The following is a 16,497-nucleotide window of genomic DNA, read 5'->3' as shown; positions in this document are numbered from 1 at the left end:
TGGAACAGTGATCTAGCCTCAGGAGACCAGCACGCTTTTCTTCAGCAAGAATTTGGGTATTTCTTCAATTTCTTGTCTTTGGGATTACAACTCAGGACAACCAATCTGTCAAGAAAGGGTCAAGTATCTATCCTAGGTATGTTTTGTGGCAAACAGGGATCGTTACCAAGCACTTGAGAAATAAAATAGAAAATAAGAGATTATTTAGTAAGTCACTTACTACATAATGAGCAAAAAGGCCAAATGGTCGGTTAGGTAGAACTTGAATGCCAATATCTCCTTCTTGTCCAGGAGGTAGAACATTGCCATTTACATCTACAATCTAGGATAAAATAGAACGATTTATTTAAGGAAATTTTTGTTTAATGTCACAGCTTAAATATGAACTTTGCAAGGTTTGTTTTGGCTTTTGCCATTTAAAAATGAAGACTTAGAAAAAATTTTGTGTGTATGAGACAAGGTCTTACTTTGTCACCCAGGCTGGAGTGCAGTGGTGCAATCATAGCTTATAACTCACTGCAGCGTCAAACTCCTGGTCTCAAACAGTCCTCACACCTCAGCTTCCCAAGTAGGTGGGGCTACAAGCACATGCCATTATGCTCAGCTAATGTTTATTTTTATTTTCTGTAGGGATGAGGGTGTCGTTATGTTTCCCAGGCTGGTTCCCAGTTTCAAGTGATACTCCAGCCTTGGCCTCCCAAAGTGCTGGGATTATAGGCATGAGCCACTGCACCTGGCCCCAAAAACATTTTAAATATACTTTAAATTCCTAAGAGAAATATATTTCTCTTAAAATATTAAATACAGGTTTATTGCATAAAATATTAAATACAGGTTACGAACATGTGAAAGAAGGATAAATTTTTTTAAAAAATTTTACCATCCAGTAATAATCTCATTTTGGTAATATCCTTTGAGACAATATAGACAAATAGAAAAATAGGATTGCTGGCTGGGCGCGGTGGCTCACACCTGTAATCCCAGCACTTTGGAAGCCCGAGGTGGGTGGATCGCCTGAGGTCAGGAGTTCAAGACCAGCCTGACCAACATGGTGAAACCTCATGTCTACTAAAAATAGAAAAATTAGCCAGGCGTGGTAGCGGGCACCTGTAATCCCAGCCACTTGGGAGGCTGAGCAGGAGAATTGCTTGAACCCGGGAGGGGAGGTTGCAGTGAGCCAAGATCATGCCATTGCACTCCAGCCTGGGCAATGAGTGAAACTCCATTTCCAAAAAAAAAAAGAAAGAAAAGAAAAACAGGATTGCTTTGTAATATACAGTTTTGTCAACCTGTTTTTATCATTTAGTACTAGGTCTTGATTATCTTTTCCTCTTGATAAATAAATATCTTCATTACTGGTTTTCAAACTTTGTTTAGCTGTGGAACCTACAGAACCTTACTTCAGAAGCCCAATATAAGTAAACAGGAAAAGGGGAATATTCTCTGGTTGACAATGCTGAGTAAGCCACAGCCTTGCTCTCTTACCCTCTCTCCAATCCTCATCATTCCCTGAAGTGTCTAACAGTAACTAGCATTTATTAAGTACTTACTACATGCTAAGTAATCAATGCTAAACCTTTAAGTACTTTACATGTACCTATTCCTTACTGTAGCCCTATATGGTTAGAATTTTTATGCCCATTTTACACATGAGGAAACTGAGGTGCAGAGAGTTGAGCTGGAATCCAAATCTCACCACTTACACTCCAGGTCATATGCTTTTAATCATTACACTCCTCTGTGCAATGCCTCTAGAGAGTTTAATCCAATTTTAAAAAATCAGATTAGCATTTCTCAAGTTGATTGCTGATTTTATATACCAGATTTTGCTCTAAATGACTTTTAGCTGTTTCTAAGTATCAAAATTCTGCTTTTATATATGTTCTCCAGATACCTTCAAACCTGAGGTGTGGCCTGCATGGAGAATAAGTATAATACTTATCTAGCACTTTCCAAAAGGAAAAGGGCTTATGTGCTGAATGAGAAACTTAAATGGCAAAGGAATTCTAAGTGTAAAAACTTCTCTTTAAGCTCTTGCAAATAAAAAAAATATAAATTCCCACCCAGTGATCTAAAGAAATATGTGGTTCCAGGTATGAAGGAATTATTGATGGAAAGGAAGTATTTTAAAGTTCCAGTTACTTATCACAGATTTTAATAGATGGGAATATAGAAAAAATCTTCTGTGTCTGGGGAGAATCATGTTCCTCATTGTTCATAGGGTCTTAAAATGTTTAAACATGAAAATTATGAGTATTTAAAAGCAAACAAAGAAGAGTATAAAGGTTGGGCTTTGAAGCTGTAGGAATATTCACCTTGTTGGAACACATCCCCAGATGCCAGAATGTTACTGCAGATGCTCTTAGCTAAGGAACAAGAAGCCCAGTAATAATGGCCCGTGGAAAGAGTTAAAAATGAGTGGGGATGCAGGCAGAGTACTGTTTTCCTCTTAGCCTCAATCATATTTGCATTCAAAGATAGCTGCTCTAGAAAACCACTGGGCTCAACTTAATGGGGAACAGGTGGGGGTACCTTGTAGTTGGGATCACTGTGAGTACAGCTGTGCCTGTAAGACCCTGATAGCCATGCATATTGGGAATTGCTATTAAGGGAGGAAGAAAAAGAGCATTGCTGTGTTACATATCAACTTCCCTGTAATGTAGACATGAGCGAGCTTAATTATCAATATTTCTTTCTTCAACCTAAGGTAGCCTGTCAACCAACAAACTATTGTTAAGCCTGTTTATGGAATGCAACTAGGGCTCTCCTACCAATTTTTCTGAGAGAAGCTTTTCAAAGAGGAATGTGAGGGAGAGGTAAATAACAGCACCCATCTTTTGGATCTTTATTACATACTAAGCATTCTGATATGCTCTTTAAACAGATTGTCTCCTTTAATCACCACAAGAAACCTATGAAATCAGTTCTGTTATTATTTGGGTTACCAACCATCCGGGGACTGAAGTGGTGAGGGGTTGTGGGGGATTGGTTCTTCATGATGTATTGCCTTAAGTGCTAAAACCAGATAAGTCCCAGGCAAACAGACAGGTTGGTCCCTCTAGTCCCGGAAGTGCTTGTTAAAATCACAAGATTTCAGATTCCAGAGTCCCACTCCAAATGTACTGAATTGGTCTCTCCAGGGGACTGATAATTAGTATTTTTAATACTTATCCATATGATGTTTATGATCAGATAAGCTTGGGAAACATTTATCTGAGAGCTGTACTCTGTTAATTCATCCATATTTTTGCTGCTCGTGCTCTCTCTTAACGTACAGATGGGTCTCTGAATTAAGATGTGTTGAACCTACTATTTCCAAACTTTACAATGGTGTGAAAGAGATAACCATTCAGTTGAAACCGTCCTTCTCTCTAGATGCTGGGCAGCAACAGTAAGTCACAGTTCCCAGTCAGCCATGCATTTGTGACTTAGGATGTTTTCAACTTATGATGACTTTATTTTGGGACATAACCCTATCATAAGTTGAGGAGTATCTAAATTAGTGTAAGTTCCTTTGGCTACACCCAGCTTTGAAGCTGGGTTGATCAGAGAACAATTTTAACCCTATATAAAGTTTGCTGATGGGGAATTGGAATGCCTCCTAGGCATCGGGTGGTAGTAATGGCAGTGGATACAGAAAGACTGGAAATGGCCAGGCAGGCTTGGGAGCAGACAGGGAAAGTGCTGCAGCCACTGTAAACTGAAGCCTCTTTGGGCCTAGTTGACCTCCTCAGAAGGTCTTGACTTACCTCACCTGAGAGGACAGTGTTGTGTTGTGGTTTAGAGTGCAGATATCAGAACCAGACTGCCTGGGATTGAAGCCCGACTCTAGCAGCTATTAGCTGTGTGACCTCTGGTGAGTTCTTTTACCTCTTTGTGCCTCATTTGTAAAATGGTTCTAATATTAGTATGCTTCTCTTTTTTTTTTTTTTTTTTTTTGAGACGGAGTCTAGCTCTGTCGCCCAGGCTGGAGTGCAGTGGCCAGATCTCAGCTCACTGCAAGCTCCGCCTCCCGGGTTCACGCCATTCTCCTGCCTCAGCCTCCCAAGTAGCTGGGACTACAGACGCCCGCCACCTCGCCCGGCTAGTTTTTTGTATTTTTTAGTAGAGACGGGGTTTCACCGTGTTAGCCAGGATGGTCTCGATCTCCTGACCTCGTGATCCGCCCGTCTCGGCCTCCCAAAGTGCTGGGATTACAGGCTTGAGCCACCGCGCCCGGCCGCAGTATGCTTCTCATAGGGTTTCTTCTGGAAATTCAATGGGTTAATATTTATTTATTTAGAGACAAGGTCTTGCTCAGTGGCCCAGGTTGGAGTGCAGTGGTGTGATCATGGCTCACTGCAGCCCCAAGCTCCCAGACTCAAGCAATCCTCCCATCTCAGCCTTCTGAGCAGCTGGGACCACAGGCAGGTACTACCACACCTGGCTAGTTTTTTATATTTCTTTGTAGAGACAAACTCTCACGTTGTTGCCCAGGCTGTTCTTGAACTCCTGGGCTCAAGCAATGCTCCTGCCTCGGCCTCCCAAAGTGTTGGGATTAAAGGCGTGAGCCACTGCGTCCAGCCTAATGGGTTAACATTTATTAAATGCTTAGAATTGTATAGTACAATATAGGTATTTGCAAAATAATGGAGATCAATAAGCTAACATTTCTAACTCCTTTTCATCTACTAATAAAAATTAAAGTATCATGGAAGTAAAATGGAATCACCACCATAACAAAGAGAGTTTATATGGGGGTAAGCGGTAGGTAGATAGTGTACAGATTGGGTTGTTAAGCATTCTCCTGGAAGGGGATGTGCAAACCTTAACATCAAAAGCAGGAGAAGGTTTTCCCATTGAGCCAGGTTTAATTTTCATTCCCTTAAAATTTCCACAGATTAGCACCTAGTTAAGAAGAAGAAGAAAAAGTAAGATAACATTACAAGTCAGTTAAAATTTATTCATCTATCATGCATTCATTCAACAAATTATTTATTGAACACTTACTATGAACTAAGCTCAAAATGAACACTATACACTCATGGAATATAGTGATAAACAACATATAAATACATGCATATGTATAAAATATAGTTATAACAATAATTACTCATATATCCATATTTATCAAAACATGAGTATGCTAACATTTGCATTTGTATTAGCATGATACTTGTTATGCTATTTCTAGTTCATGAATTTTTCAATTTTTGTTTTTTATTTTTGATATTTTCATTTTTACCAGGTGATACATTATCATGGTTCACAGATCGAAGCATTATAAAGACATATTGTGAAAAGTTTTTTCAACTTTTTTCTTATCTATTTCATCTTACTCCTCCCTCTTCCACAAAATAACCACTGTTGTTCTTTTTTCTTACTTCATTATTTATTCTTATTTCATTTTTTTGTTCTTATTTCATTCGTTTCCTCTAGAATTTCTTATTCCTTATCTCTATGAGTTCTTTAAAAAATCCTTTTTAGAGAATGGTTGCTAAGGAGTTGTCCAGCAAACTCTTAATATTTCAGGCAGCAAGGAGCTCAGCATTTTCCATTTCGAGGCAGCTCTAAATAAGATACTTCCCTATCACATTGGGAGGAATTCTTTCTTTCAGTAGATCCAGTATTATTTCATTAAAAAAATATTGTAATTGCCCTCACTCTGATCCATTAACAGTGGTGTTTATCAATGAATGACTATTTAAACAGCTATCTGTTAACAGAGCTTTTTTGCAATTAGGTTCTTGCAAGCATTGTTTTTTAAACATTTTCTAACCACTCAACTCTTATCCCTCAAATAATCATAAGGAGACAGTGGACACTTTGGTTTTTATTCATCTGACTAAATGGAGTCCAGCTACGTCTTTTCAGTGAGGTCAGGTACCGTTTCAGTCTGTCCATATCCTTCGTAGATATCTAGGCCCGTCTTGTTTCTCCATTTTTCAGTCACATCAGGGGTGATTGGTTCCCCAGCAGTCACACAGTGCTTTAAGCTTTTAAACTTACAGCTTCTCAGAAAACCAGATAAGTTAGATTTAGGAGGAAAAATGGAGAGAAGTGAAAATTAAGGATTATTTCTTATGAACTTCAATATGAAATGTTTTAGTTGCTTTTTAATTCCTCTCCCTAGCACAAAACAAACCATTTTACCCCATAAATATATACATCTACTATGCACCTACACAAATTAAAAATAAAAATATTAAAAGATAAATCATTCTAATATCATAGAATGATATCAGAACATCCCAAATACTAGTTTTTCTTCACCCCCCTTTTTGGGGTGGAGGTGTAATTTATTACAAAGAAGTCATTCTGTTCTTCGGGAAGGTACCCCATAATAACATTTTATTTTGTTTTCATTTTTATGTTTTCATGGACTGCTTCAAAAATTTGCATGTCATCCTTATGCAGAGGCCATGGTAATCTGCTCTGTATCATTCCAATGTTAGTGTATGTGCTGCTGAAGCGAGCACCATGATAACACTTTAAATAAGCAATGAAAAGTTTACCAATTGTTTGGTTAAACTGATGGTGGGATATTTATACAATGGAATACTATGCAGTTATAAAAAATGAGGAAGCTGTTGGACAGTGTTGTCCAATAGAACTTTCTGTCATGACGGAAGTACTCTGTAATCTACTGTACCCACTACAGTATATGCTAGCCCTATATGAATATTGAACACTTGAAACAGGACTTGTATAACTAAGGAATTGAAGTTTTAATTTTATTTAATTAATATTTATATTGAAATAACTATCTGTGGTTAGTGGCTACCATATTGCACAACACAGTGCCAGAATGTATTGTTAGGGGAAAAAAGCAAGGTGGAGAACTGTGTGAATCTTGTGACTCCATTTATGATTATAATAGAGAAGGGGAGGCCAGGTGTGGTGGCTCACGCCTGTAATCCCAGCACTTTGGGAGGCAGAGGTGGGTGGATCACCTGACGTCAGGAGTTCGAGACCTGCCTGGCCAACATGGCAGAACCCCATCTCCACCAAAAATACAAAAAGTAGCCAAGCATGGTTGTGCACACCTGTAATCCTAGATGCTCAGGAGGCTGAGGCAGGAGAATTGCTTGAACAGGAGGCAGAGGTGGCAGAGAGCTGAGATTGTGCCACTGCACTCCAGCCTGGGAGACAGAGCAAGACTCCGTCTTAAAAAAAAAAAAAAATAGAGAAGGGGAGAACACATGTGTATTAGTTTGTCTACTTTCAGGGAGAATAGACAAGAAACTGGAAACTCAGTTTGCCTCCATGGAAGAGGACTGGGTCACTGGGGACAAGGTTTGAAGCAAGCCCTTTCACTGTGTATTTTTTTATACCTTTTTGCTTTTAAGGCAGGTGAATCATTTCCTACTTGATAATTAAATAACATCAATTTAAATATATTTACCCATGATATGTGCTATAACAAGAAATACATAGATGTTGAGTATCTTTAATCTGAAAATTCTAAATCCAAAGTGCTCCAACATCTGAAACTTTTTTAGCACCGACATGATGCTCAAAGGAAATACTCATTGGAGGATTTCAGGTTTCATGTTTTTGGATTAGGGCAGCCCAACCAGTGTAATGCAAATATTCCAAAATCCAAAACAATCTGAAACCCAAAAGACTTCTGGTCTCAAGCATTTTGGATAAGGGATACTCAACCTGTACTGGGTCTTCATCCTGGGTTCCTGGCCCAGAGCGTCTAAAACCTTTGTAATTTCCCAAGTGATGGGTGTGCTAGGAGTATCTTTTGTTCTAATATTTTGCCTTTGACTGTAGTTCCTGGCACAGAGCTTCTAAATTCCATGGAATTTCCTGGGTTATAGAATTTGTCTTTTGTTCTCATGAGGTGACTCTCAATGGGGCTCCCATATAGGGGTTGGTCACCAGAAAGGCCAAGCCAGGAACAGAAGCTTGGCACTTTCAGCCTCACTCCCATTCTTCAGGGAAAGGAGAGGAGCTGGAGATTGACTTAATAATCAATCATGCCTACATAATGAAGCCAAAAAAAATCCCTGAAATAGGAGGTTTGGAGAGCACCACGTGCCAGAAAGGTAGTGCACCCCCACTGCACAGGCATAGAAGCTGCTGCACTTGGGACCTTGTGGACCTCACCCTATGTACCTCTTCATCTGGCTAGCTATTCATCTGTAACTTTTATCATATCTTTTATAATAAGCCAGAAAATGTAAGTAAGTGTGTTCCTGCATTCTGTGAGCCATCATGACAAATTACTAAACCCAAGGAAGGGTCATGGGAATCTCTGATTTATAGCCATTTGGTCATATGTGCAGCTGACAGCCTGGATTTGTGATTACCATTTGAAATGGGAAACAGTCTTGTGGGACTGAGTCATTAACCTGTGGGATATGATGCTGCCTACAGAGAGATAATGTCATATTGATGTTGGAGAATTTGTCAATGTGTGGGAAAAGATCCCTTACATCTGGAGACCAGGAGTATTGAGTGTTGTGAATATAGCAAAATAGTGGTTGCTGGGAGCTGAGTTATGAGGATGCAAAAGCATAAGAATGATATAATGGACTGTGGGGACTCTGGGAAAAGGGTAGGAGGTGGGTGAGGGATAAAAGACTACACATTGGGTACAGTGTACACTGCTTGCATGATGGGTGCACCAAAATCTCAGAAATCACCACTAAAGAACCTATTCATGTAACCAAACACTACCTGTTCCCCAAAACCCTATTGAAATAAAACAAAACAAAAAACAAATAAACAAAACAAAGAGAAACAGGGGTTGTTTTTCTTTTCAGATTACCAAGGCACCGTTTCAAATGGAATCAGCATTTGAATCCTCTTTTCTATCTGCTGGGATAAGGTTCCAAATAGAAGCAAGTTCTCTATTTTCTCCGCCCAAAGAAAGCCATCATCCAAAAGATTTACCATCTTCTTACCCATAACCACTGGGCTTAGAGCTATAGATGTAGCTGAACCCTCACTTTCTTTTTGTTTGGGGGAGCCTACCCTGGACACAGTAATTATCATTTACAGAATGCAGGCAAGAAGGAGAAAGAGGAAGAGGAGAGATTGCTAAATCCTGTGTCTAGTGGCTTGGAGCTATGTTTCAGGCAGAAAGATCTTTTATTTTATAGCTTCCTCTTCTCTCCTCCCCCCACCAAATGCCTATTTACTAACATTTCTTACCTGGCCATATCATTCTGTACAAGCATTCGGTATACAGTTGCTGCTGAACAGAAGACTGTAATGGGGTACTTGGAGAGTGTCTGCAATTTAGAAAAAGTAAACTCTTGGTCTTACCACAACTTTAGTAAGTGCTTAAATGTCTTTGGTTGGTGCAGCACAATTTAAACATTGTTTATGTTAATGTAAATGCATTCTTACCTCTTCTTGTAGAATCATCCCTCAGGATTGGTTCCAGGAACGCTTAAGTTCCTTATATAAAATTGTGTGGTATTTGCATATAACCTATGCATATCCTCCCATAAACTTTAAATCTCTAGATTATTTATACTGCCCAAAACAATGTAAATGCTATGTATATATTTGCTACATGGTATTTTTTATTTACATTTTTTTAATTGTTGTATTTTGTTTTTTTGGTTTTCTCCCCAAATATTTTCAATATGTGGCTGGCAGAATCAGAGGCTGCAGAACCTATAGATACAGAGGGGGCCAACTGTATCTTTTCAGGCTTATTGACTTTCTGGATGTGACATATCTTAAATCATATTGTCTACTCTGATCTCTGCAAGTTGCTTTATTCACCAGTTCTGTCAGCCATACTGCTTAATGCATTTCTAAATATTGACCTCCCTGTGCTTTGGCTTACTTGCAAGACAGAAGTTGGCTCAAAACGGGGTAAATGGTGTGCGAATACACAGGCTCCCTGGATCCATGGAGAAAAAACACTACTCCATGCAGACTTTGCCCAGCCTGTATCTGAGGTATTCCACATCACATCTGAGGGTGTTAAATCTAGCCAGAACCTGGGAAAACAAAGAGTAGCCCTGATGTACATAGGAAAGTAAATATAAAAGACCAGTACATAAGTCATCATCTTTGCAGTTTTGACACTTTAAGCTGCACTTCTGTGGAAGTATACCTTCCATTTACAGATAATCCTAAGCCATAACTGCTGTGGGTGTGTGCAGTCATTTTCGGATATCCACTTGTTCCACTGGTAAAGAACATGGCCATGATCTCATTGTGTTTTGTCTTCACACAGGTGTGACTGTCACTGACACATCTGCAAAGGAAAAACTACAGTGACTGCATGTTAAACACAGCATCATAGACTGTTACCACTGAACAATTTTGAGAAGCTATCCACTTGAACCTCTTCATGTCGTGAATCAGGTGCCAGTGGGTTAGCCTGAATTACAGGGTAAAAGCCATCACTTTCTCTATCCTTTTGGGGCTTTCTAGAATCAAAACTCAACTTTGTCATCAAAAGCCCATTTGTAATAGCTGCTTTCCTAGCTTTTTATTCTACGATCAAGAAGGATTGAAGCATTTTTAAAACTTGAGATTTTTATCATACCTCCAGCAGAGTGAGGAGTCTGTGATCTTGCAATCATGGATAAGGAAGAATTTTCCCCTTCCCTCCCCTATGGATGCTTTAAAATGTGATTTTTAAAAATGAGTATGTTAATACAATACATGTTAGTAAAAGTCATGGGTACTGATGGGCCAACGAACTATAGCCTACTGGCAAAATCTGACCTGCCTCTTGTTTCTGTAAGTAAAATGTTATTGCCTATTCATTGACGTATTATCTGTGGTTGCTTTCACACTGCAATGGCAGAGTCGAGTAGTTGTGATGAGACTGACTATATGGCCTGCAAGGCCTTAAGTATTTATTCTCTGTCCCTTTTACAGAATATGTTTGCTGAGGGTGGGCATGGTGGCTCACGCCTGTAATCCCACCACTTTGGGAGGCTGAGGCCGGTGAATCACCTGAGGTCAGGAGTTCGAGACCAGTCTGGCCAAAATGGCGAAACCCTGTCTCTACTGAAAATTAGCCAGGAACAGTGACACGTACCTGTAATCCCAGCTACTCAGGAGGCTGAGAATTGCTTGAACCTGGGAGGTGGAGGTTGCAGTGAGCCAAGATCGAGCCACTGTACTCCAGCCTGGGTGACAGAGCAAGACTCTGGCTCAAAAAAAAAAAAAAGAAGTTTGCCAACTATGAAAGGATGGTTTTTCTGTTTCCCACAAGGGAGACTACATATATAGACACTCTGGATACAGTAGGCAATAACACTGAACAGGATCTAACCATCCATCCAGGGAAGAAAGAATTCCAGTTAAAGAGAAAGAAAACCTTTTAGTTCCAAAGGATAATCAGACTTCTATACAAGTTACACATTAGGGCAGCTGCACGCATACATATCAAGTGTCTAAGATGCACACAGATTCATCCAGGCATGTGGAGATGAGAGTGAGAGATGCACACAGATTCATCCAGGCATGTGGAGATGAGAGTGAGTAGAAACAACAAGGCCATTCCAGGTCATTCATGAGACATATAGAAAAGCTATTTTCTTTTCTTCCTTCCTTCCTTTCTTTTTTTTTTTTTCTAGACGGGGTCTCTCTCTCTCACCCAGGCTGGAGTACAGTGGCTCAATCACGGCTCATTGCAGCCTTGACCTCCTGGGTTCAAGCAATCTTCCTACCTCAGCCTCCCAAGTAGGCTGGGACTACAGACGTGCATCATCACGCCTGGCTAATTATTTTTATTTATGTAGAGAAGAGGTTTCACTATGTTTCCCAAGCTGGTCTTGAACTCCTGGACTCAAACCATCATCGCACCTCAGCCTCCTAAAGTGATGATTTATGAGCATCAGCCACCGCCCCTGGCTGAAAAGCTGTTTTCAAAACCTGACAAAGCTACACCAAATGTTCAGTCTATGATTTCATAATTATCTTAGTTAATTAAAAATAGTGTCTATAGGCCAGGTGAAGTGGCTCACACCTGTAATCCCAGCACTTTGGAAGGCCAAGGGGGGCAGATCATGAGGTCAGGAGATTGAGACCATCCTGGCTAACACGGTGAAACCCTGTCTCTACTAAAAATACAAAAGATTAGCTGGGCATAGTGGGACATGCCTATAATCCCAGCTACTTGGAAGGCTGAGGCAGAAGAATTGCTTGAACTCGGGAGGCGGAGGCTGCAGTAAGCCAAGATTGCACCACTGCACTTCAGCCTGGGAAACAGAGCGAGACTCCATCTAAAAAAAAAAAATAGTATCTACAGGTGTGTTCCTATCACTTCCATCACCGTTACTGTTGCCCTCAAAACCTGAGGCAGGGTTATCGTACTGATCTCTTACTAGAGGCAGTACATACAGAAGTGAAGAGTGTAGGCTCAGCACCCATACTGCCTGGGTTTGAAAGTTAACTCTGCCAGGTACGAGCATTTGACCTTATTCAGCATATAATTGTAGTACCTAGGTTGCTGTGAGGTTTACATGAGGTAATATATCTGAAGTCCTTAGAATAGTTTCTGGCACATAACCATATCAATATAAGGTATGATTGCAATTATAACATTATTTTTATTAGAACAGTACTTGGCCTTTGGCAAGAACTCGGTATTAGCAATTTTAAATGCAGTCAGAAAAAGTCCATAGCTGCAAGCATGCTCCCAAATCCTTGAGTAAAGGTAGGAAGCTCATTCTAGAGAAGGACTTTGCTGCCAGCCCAATTCTAAGAATTAACCAGTACCTGGCAAGAGTTCCAAGTAACCCATGGAAGCACTCCATGCTAGGCTTCAGCATCAGTAAAATTCTGTTTTATAATTGCATCCATTAACATTAAGCATTTTTCTTATTTTAACCTGATACCAGTGTTGCTGTCAGCAAGGGAATGGGATAGCCAACACTGAAGGACTGACTGTGATCAATTTCCCTGGGAGATCATAACAGCTCTGTGATTGAGGCTGTGTTGCACTTCCAAGAGCCCTCTGCAGGAATGAAGGTCTTAATCCTCACAGGTGCTGGGAGCCCTCTTTAGAGATTGCCTTGACTGAAGAGAGCTGCTTTGTTAAAGGTCTTGACTCCTAGGGACAACCCACATCCAATTACTGATCAATGTGGGTATATAAAGGCCAGGACCTCTTGCTTTAGCTGGGAACAGCTTTGAGGAGCTGTTCAACCTTCAGAAGTCCCAGAGGGTTGACTGAAGGCTTTGCAGGGAATACATCGCAAATAAATTTCTTTCTCTGCCCAATCCTCCATTCTTACCCATCCTTCACAGGTGTTAATCCCAAAAGAACTCCTTAATAAACTTCCTATACACCCATCTCCATCTCAGGGGATCCCAATCTACAAAAAGCACTCCAAGCTCCTTCCTACTTCAGAGTTTAGTACTATTAGTGCAGCAACAACTACCAACTGTTCTCTTTGCCTGTTGTTTTAATTTGCATTTTTCTAATCACTACTGGGTTTAATATCTTTTTATTGTTGCCTTTCCTGTTGGGAAGCTGTTCTACAATAAGCATGGCTACTCACTTCATCATCTCCTTAAGGTTCCCCCACCCCTCTCTGGAGTTCTCTGATACAATCAGCTTGGAGTGCAGATTTTCACATTTGGGTGCAATAGCATCTACTGCTGGGGCTAAAACATCATTGGTGATGATGCAGTTTGCTTTTGAAGATTGTAGTCTGTAGAGAATGTCTTTCTGGGTCAGCTGAGTGGTTCCTGGAATTAAAACTGTCCCTAAAGGGGCAGAAAAGAAACAGTGTTTAGAAGAAAGGCTTCATTATGTTAGTTAGAGTAGTATAGATACCATCTATACATTCTGTATTTCTCAGAATGAGTTAGTCAGTTTACCAGGAAGGTATCTATTTATCTTACTTCCACTTATCTGCTTTTGCCTTTCAAGAGATTTCCGAGTCTATGACCCTTTTGGCCTAACATGAAAGCATGTTAAATACTGGATAATTATTCTTTATTTGAAGACCATCCATAACATTGAGCTTGAAGAAGGTCTTGATTGAAAAGTAATATTAATCAATATTTATTGAGTATTTGATTATATGTTTTAACTCATTCAGTCCCCACCATAAAAAACCCCCAAACATAAAAGCTATGAATAACTTGCCCAAGATATCACCTAAGTACTAAGTGACAGTGCAGGGACTGAACCCTGTAGCCTGACTCCAGAACTGTACACTTCACCACTTCAGCTTAGTGCCTCTTAAAATGTATATGATTGCTTTATGATGTCTTTCCAAAAGTATGGGTGGAGGCATTCATCTTTTCTGTGGTTCTATTCCTGCTGGTTGTATATTATACTGTAAGATGAAGTATAAGGATTAAGAATGTCCTAGAACCAGACACTCTTATAGCTGGGACTTGGGACAAGCCACTTCACCTCTGTGAGCTTCAGGTTCTGCATCTGTAAAACGATATTATAATGATCGTACTTATCTTACAGGATAATTAGGGGATTAAATGAGTTAAAACATGTAAAGAACTTAGAACAGTGCTCAGTAAGCTTTGGGTATTATTTTCTCAAAGGATAAATGCACTCTCTAAAATATATACATCTTCCTCCTGGGCCCCACCACCCTTAAGTCCCAGACCCTTAAGGTCTTCACAATAGATTTTGCTCTTCCCAGGTGACACAGGAGGCAAGAAGGTTGGGGAACACATGTCTGCCATTCCTGGACTCTTGACACCGGCTCATCATTTCACTTTGGGAAGGACCAGGCCTCTCCAGCAGGGTTCTTCAAGAAACCAACAACCAGGACCAGAAAACAGGTTCTTTAGAATGTCTTTTTTTTTCTAATCAGGGTAACACAACAATTTTTGTGAGGCTGTAATTCTAAGGTTATCTTTTAAAAATGTTCCATCTAGGGATAAGGAATTAGCCTACTATGGCCTAACACTTTCATATAATTTAAAGGTACACTGTGACAATAAGCCCACACCCGAATAAATGTATCATGATTACTTAGGTGTTCTGGAAAATCTCCCATCCAGCTTAGTATTAAATATGATCAGAAAGCAAACATTACTAACCTGTTCGCAGACAGGCCACATTTGCAAGCCACCACTCTGGGACCCTGGGCAGAATCAGAATTACCCGATCTCCTCTTTGTAGGGAACAGGCTTCTGAAAGTATATTGGCAAATTTTCTGGACAGAGATCCCAGTTCCTCAAAACTCCATCGCACCTCTTCTCCTTTTCCATTGATCCACCAGAAGGCTGGATTTGAAGGTTTCTTTCCAGCCTGAGGAAAGACAAACCAGTCACGGATTTAAAGGTTGTTATACAGCTAAATTCTGGGCCCACTGACCCAGTGGAATAGATTAGTGGAAGAAAATTCGTAAGTCATTAGTTAGAATATGGATGGAGTATTTGGAAATAACTCTGGGGGAGATACCATCCAGATGGATGACTAGAGATGCCCAGTACTAACCTCTTACCAGAAGGACCAAGACAGTGAGCAGATAACCACATGACAAATAGAATGTCAAAGGATAGCACTGGAATTTAGCAAGGAAGTGACAAAACTCTCTGAGACCTGAAAACTAGAGATGAAAGTATAGAGAGGGAAGAACAGCAGCTGGCCAGGATCAGCACAGAGCCCAGAGGGACTCCCTGTTTTGGGGAAAATGTAAGTGGAAGATCCTCAGCAGTCCACATTCCCATCACAGATGCCTGAAATCCCACCTACAGGAGAGCCCCTCAGCCCTCATAGGCCCTGAGCCTAGTAAACGCTGTAGAGTATAGTATACTAGTATAGTATAACATTGTTCCAGAGAGGAAGTTCATACCATGTCCCCCTTCAAGAAACCCCAGGATCCGAGCTGCTACAGCATGGCATCATTTTAGGAACAGAGCTACCACCATACTACACCTTGCCCTGGGGCCAATAGCCCCTGCATCTCCACATCCCTGAGGCCTTGCTGACATCCCCACACATTCCCCTAGAGGGCTGCAGCATTCCAGCACCAGGTGGATCCAGTGATATAGCCAGGCCACTGGCACCTGAGCCTACACACAGCACTCTACACGCCAGGGAACAGGCAGTCCAGCACATCAGGGAGGCTGCCCCAGGACATAAGGCACTAAAGCACACTCCCCAGAGCCTGAGAGCTACCTTCCTGAGCCTGCTGCCATGAACATGATCTTGCCCCCTCTCATGGCAGAGCTGCTTTGTGCCTGCATTGCCATGTGGGGACCCAAGGACTGGCCCATTCAGGCCGCCACTACTACAAGTATCCATGTGCACTGCCAAAGGACCTGAGATCTGACTCACTTGAGGCTTACCACCACTACTGCCAGTGCCCATGCACACCACCTGGGAGCCTGAGAATCAGCCTGCCTGGGACCCACTGGAGCCACTGCTAGCACCCTCATGATGAAGAAAATAACACCTATCAATAACAATCTTGAATGTAAACAGTTTAAATTCCCCAGTTAAAAGATATGGACTGTATGGACTGACTGAATGGATGAAAAACAAGACCCAACTATAGGCTGCCTACAAGAAACTCACTTCACCTGTAAAGATACACACAG

The 16,497-nt window shown here is 40.8% G+C and overlaps 1 protein-coding gene across 1 annotated transcript in view; it reads right to left on the bottom strand.

The window, feature by feature from the left end:
* The window catches only part of ACSM3 (acyl-CoA synthetase medium-chain family member 3), a 34,035-nt gene that overhangs the window by 6,652 nt on the left and 10,886 nt on the right, over positions 1-16,497 (bottom strand). Inside the window, exons 3-10 of the mRNA XM_011931879.1 lie at positions 14,992-15,202; positions 13,476-13,683; positions 10,067-10,210; positions 9,794-9,950; positions 9,148-9,227; positions 5,867-5,990; positions 4,807-4,887; positions 221-322 (exon numbers count right to left, since the gene is read on the bottom strand). Of these exons, the coding sequence (XP_011787269.1) occupies positions 221-322; positions 4,807-4,887; positions 5,867-5,990; positions 9,148-9,227; positions 9,794-9,950; positions 10,067-10,210; positions 13,476-13,683; positions 14,992-15,202 (1,107 nt within the window). The remainder of the gene's footprint in view (positions 1-220; positions 323-4,806; positions 4,888-5,866; positions 5,991-9,147; positions 9,228-9,793; positions 9,951-10,066; positions 10,211-13,475; positions 13,684-14,991; positions 15,203-16,497) is intronic.

This window comes from Colobus angolensis, unplaced genomic scaffold (assembly GCF_000951035.1).
Source record: "Colobus angolensis palliatus isolate OR3802 unplaced genomic scaffold, Cang.pa_1.0 Scaffold92, whole genome shotgun sequence".
NCBI lineage: Eukaryota > Metazoa > Chordata > Mammalia > Primates > Cercopithecidae > Colobus > Colobus angolensis.
The sequence above is the reverse complement of the archived record's forward strand: the minus strand, read 5'-3'. Positions and strand labels throughout refer to the sequence as shown.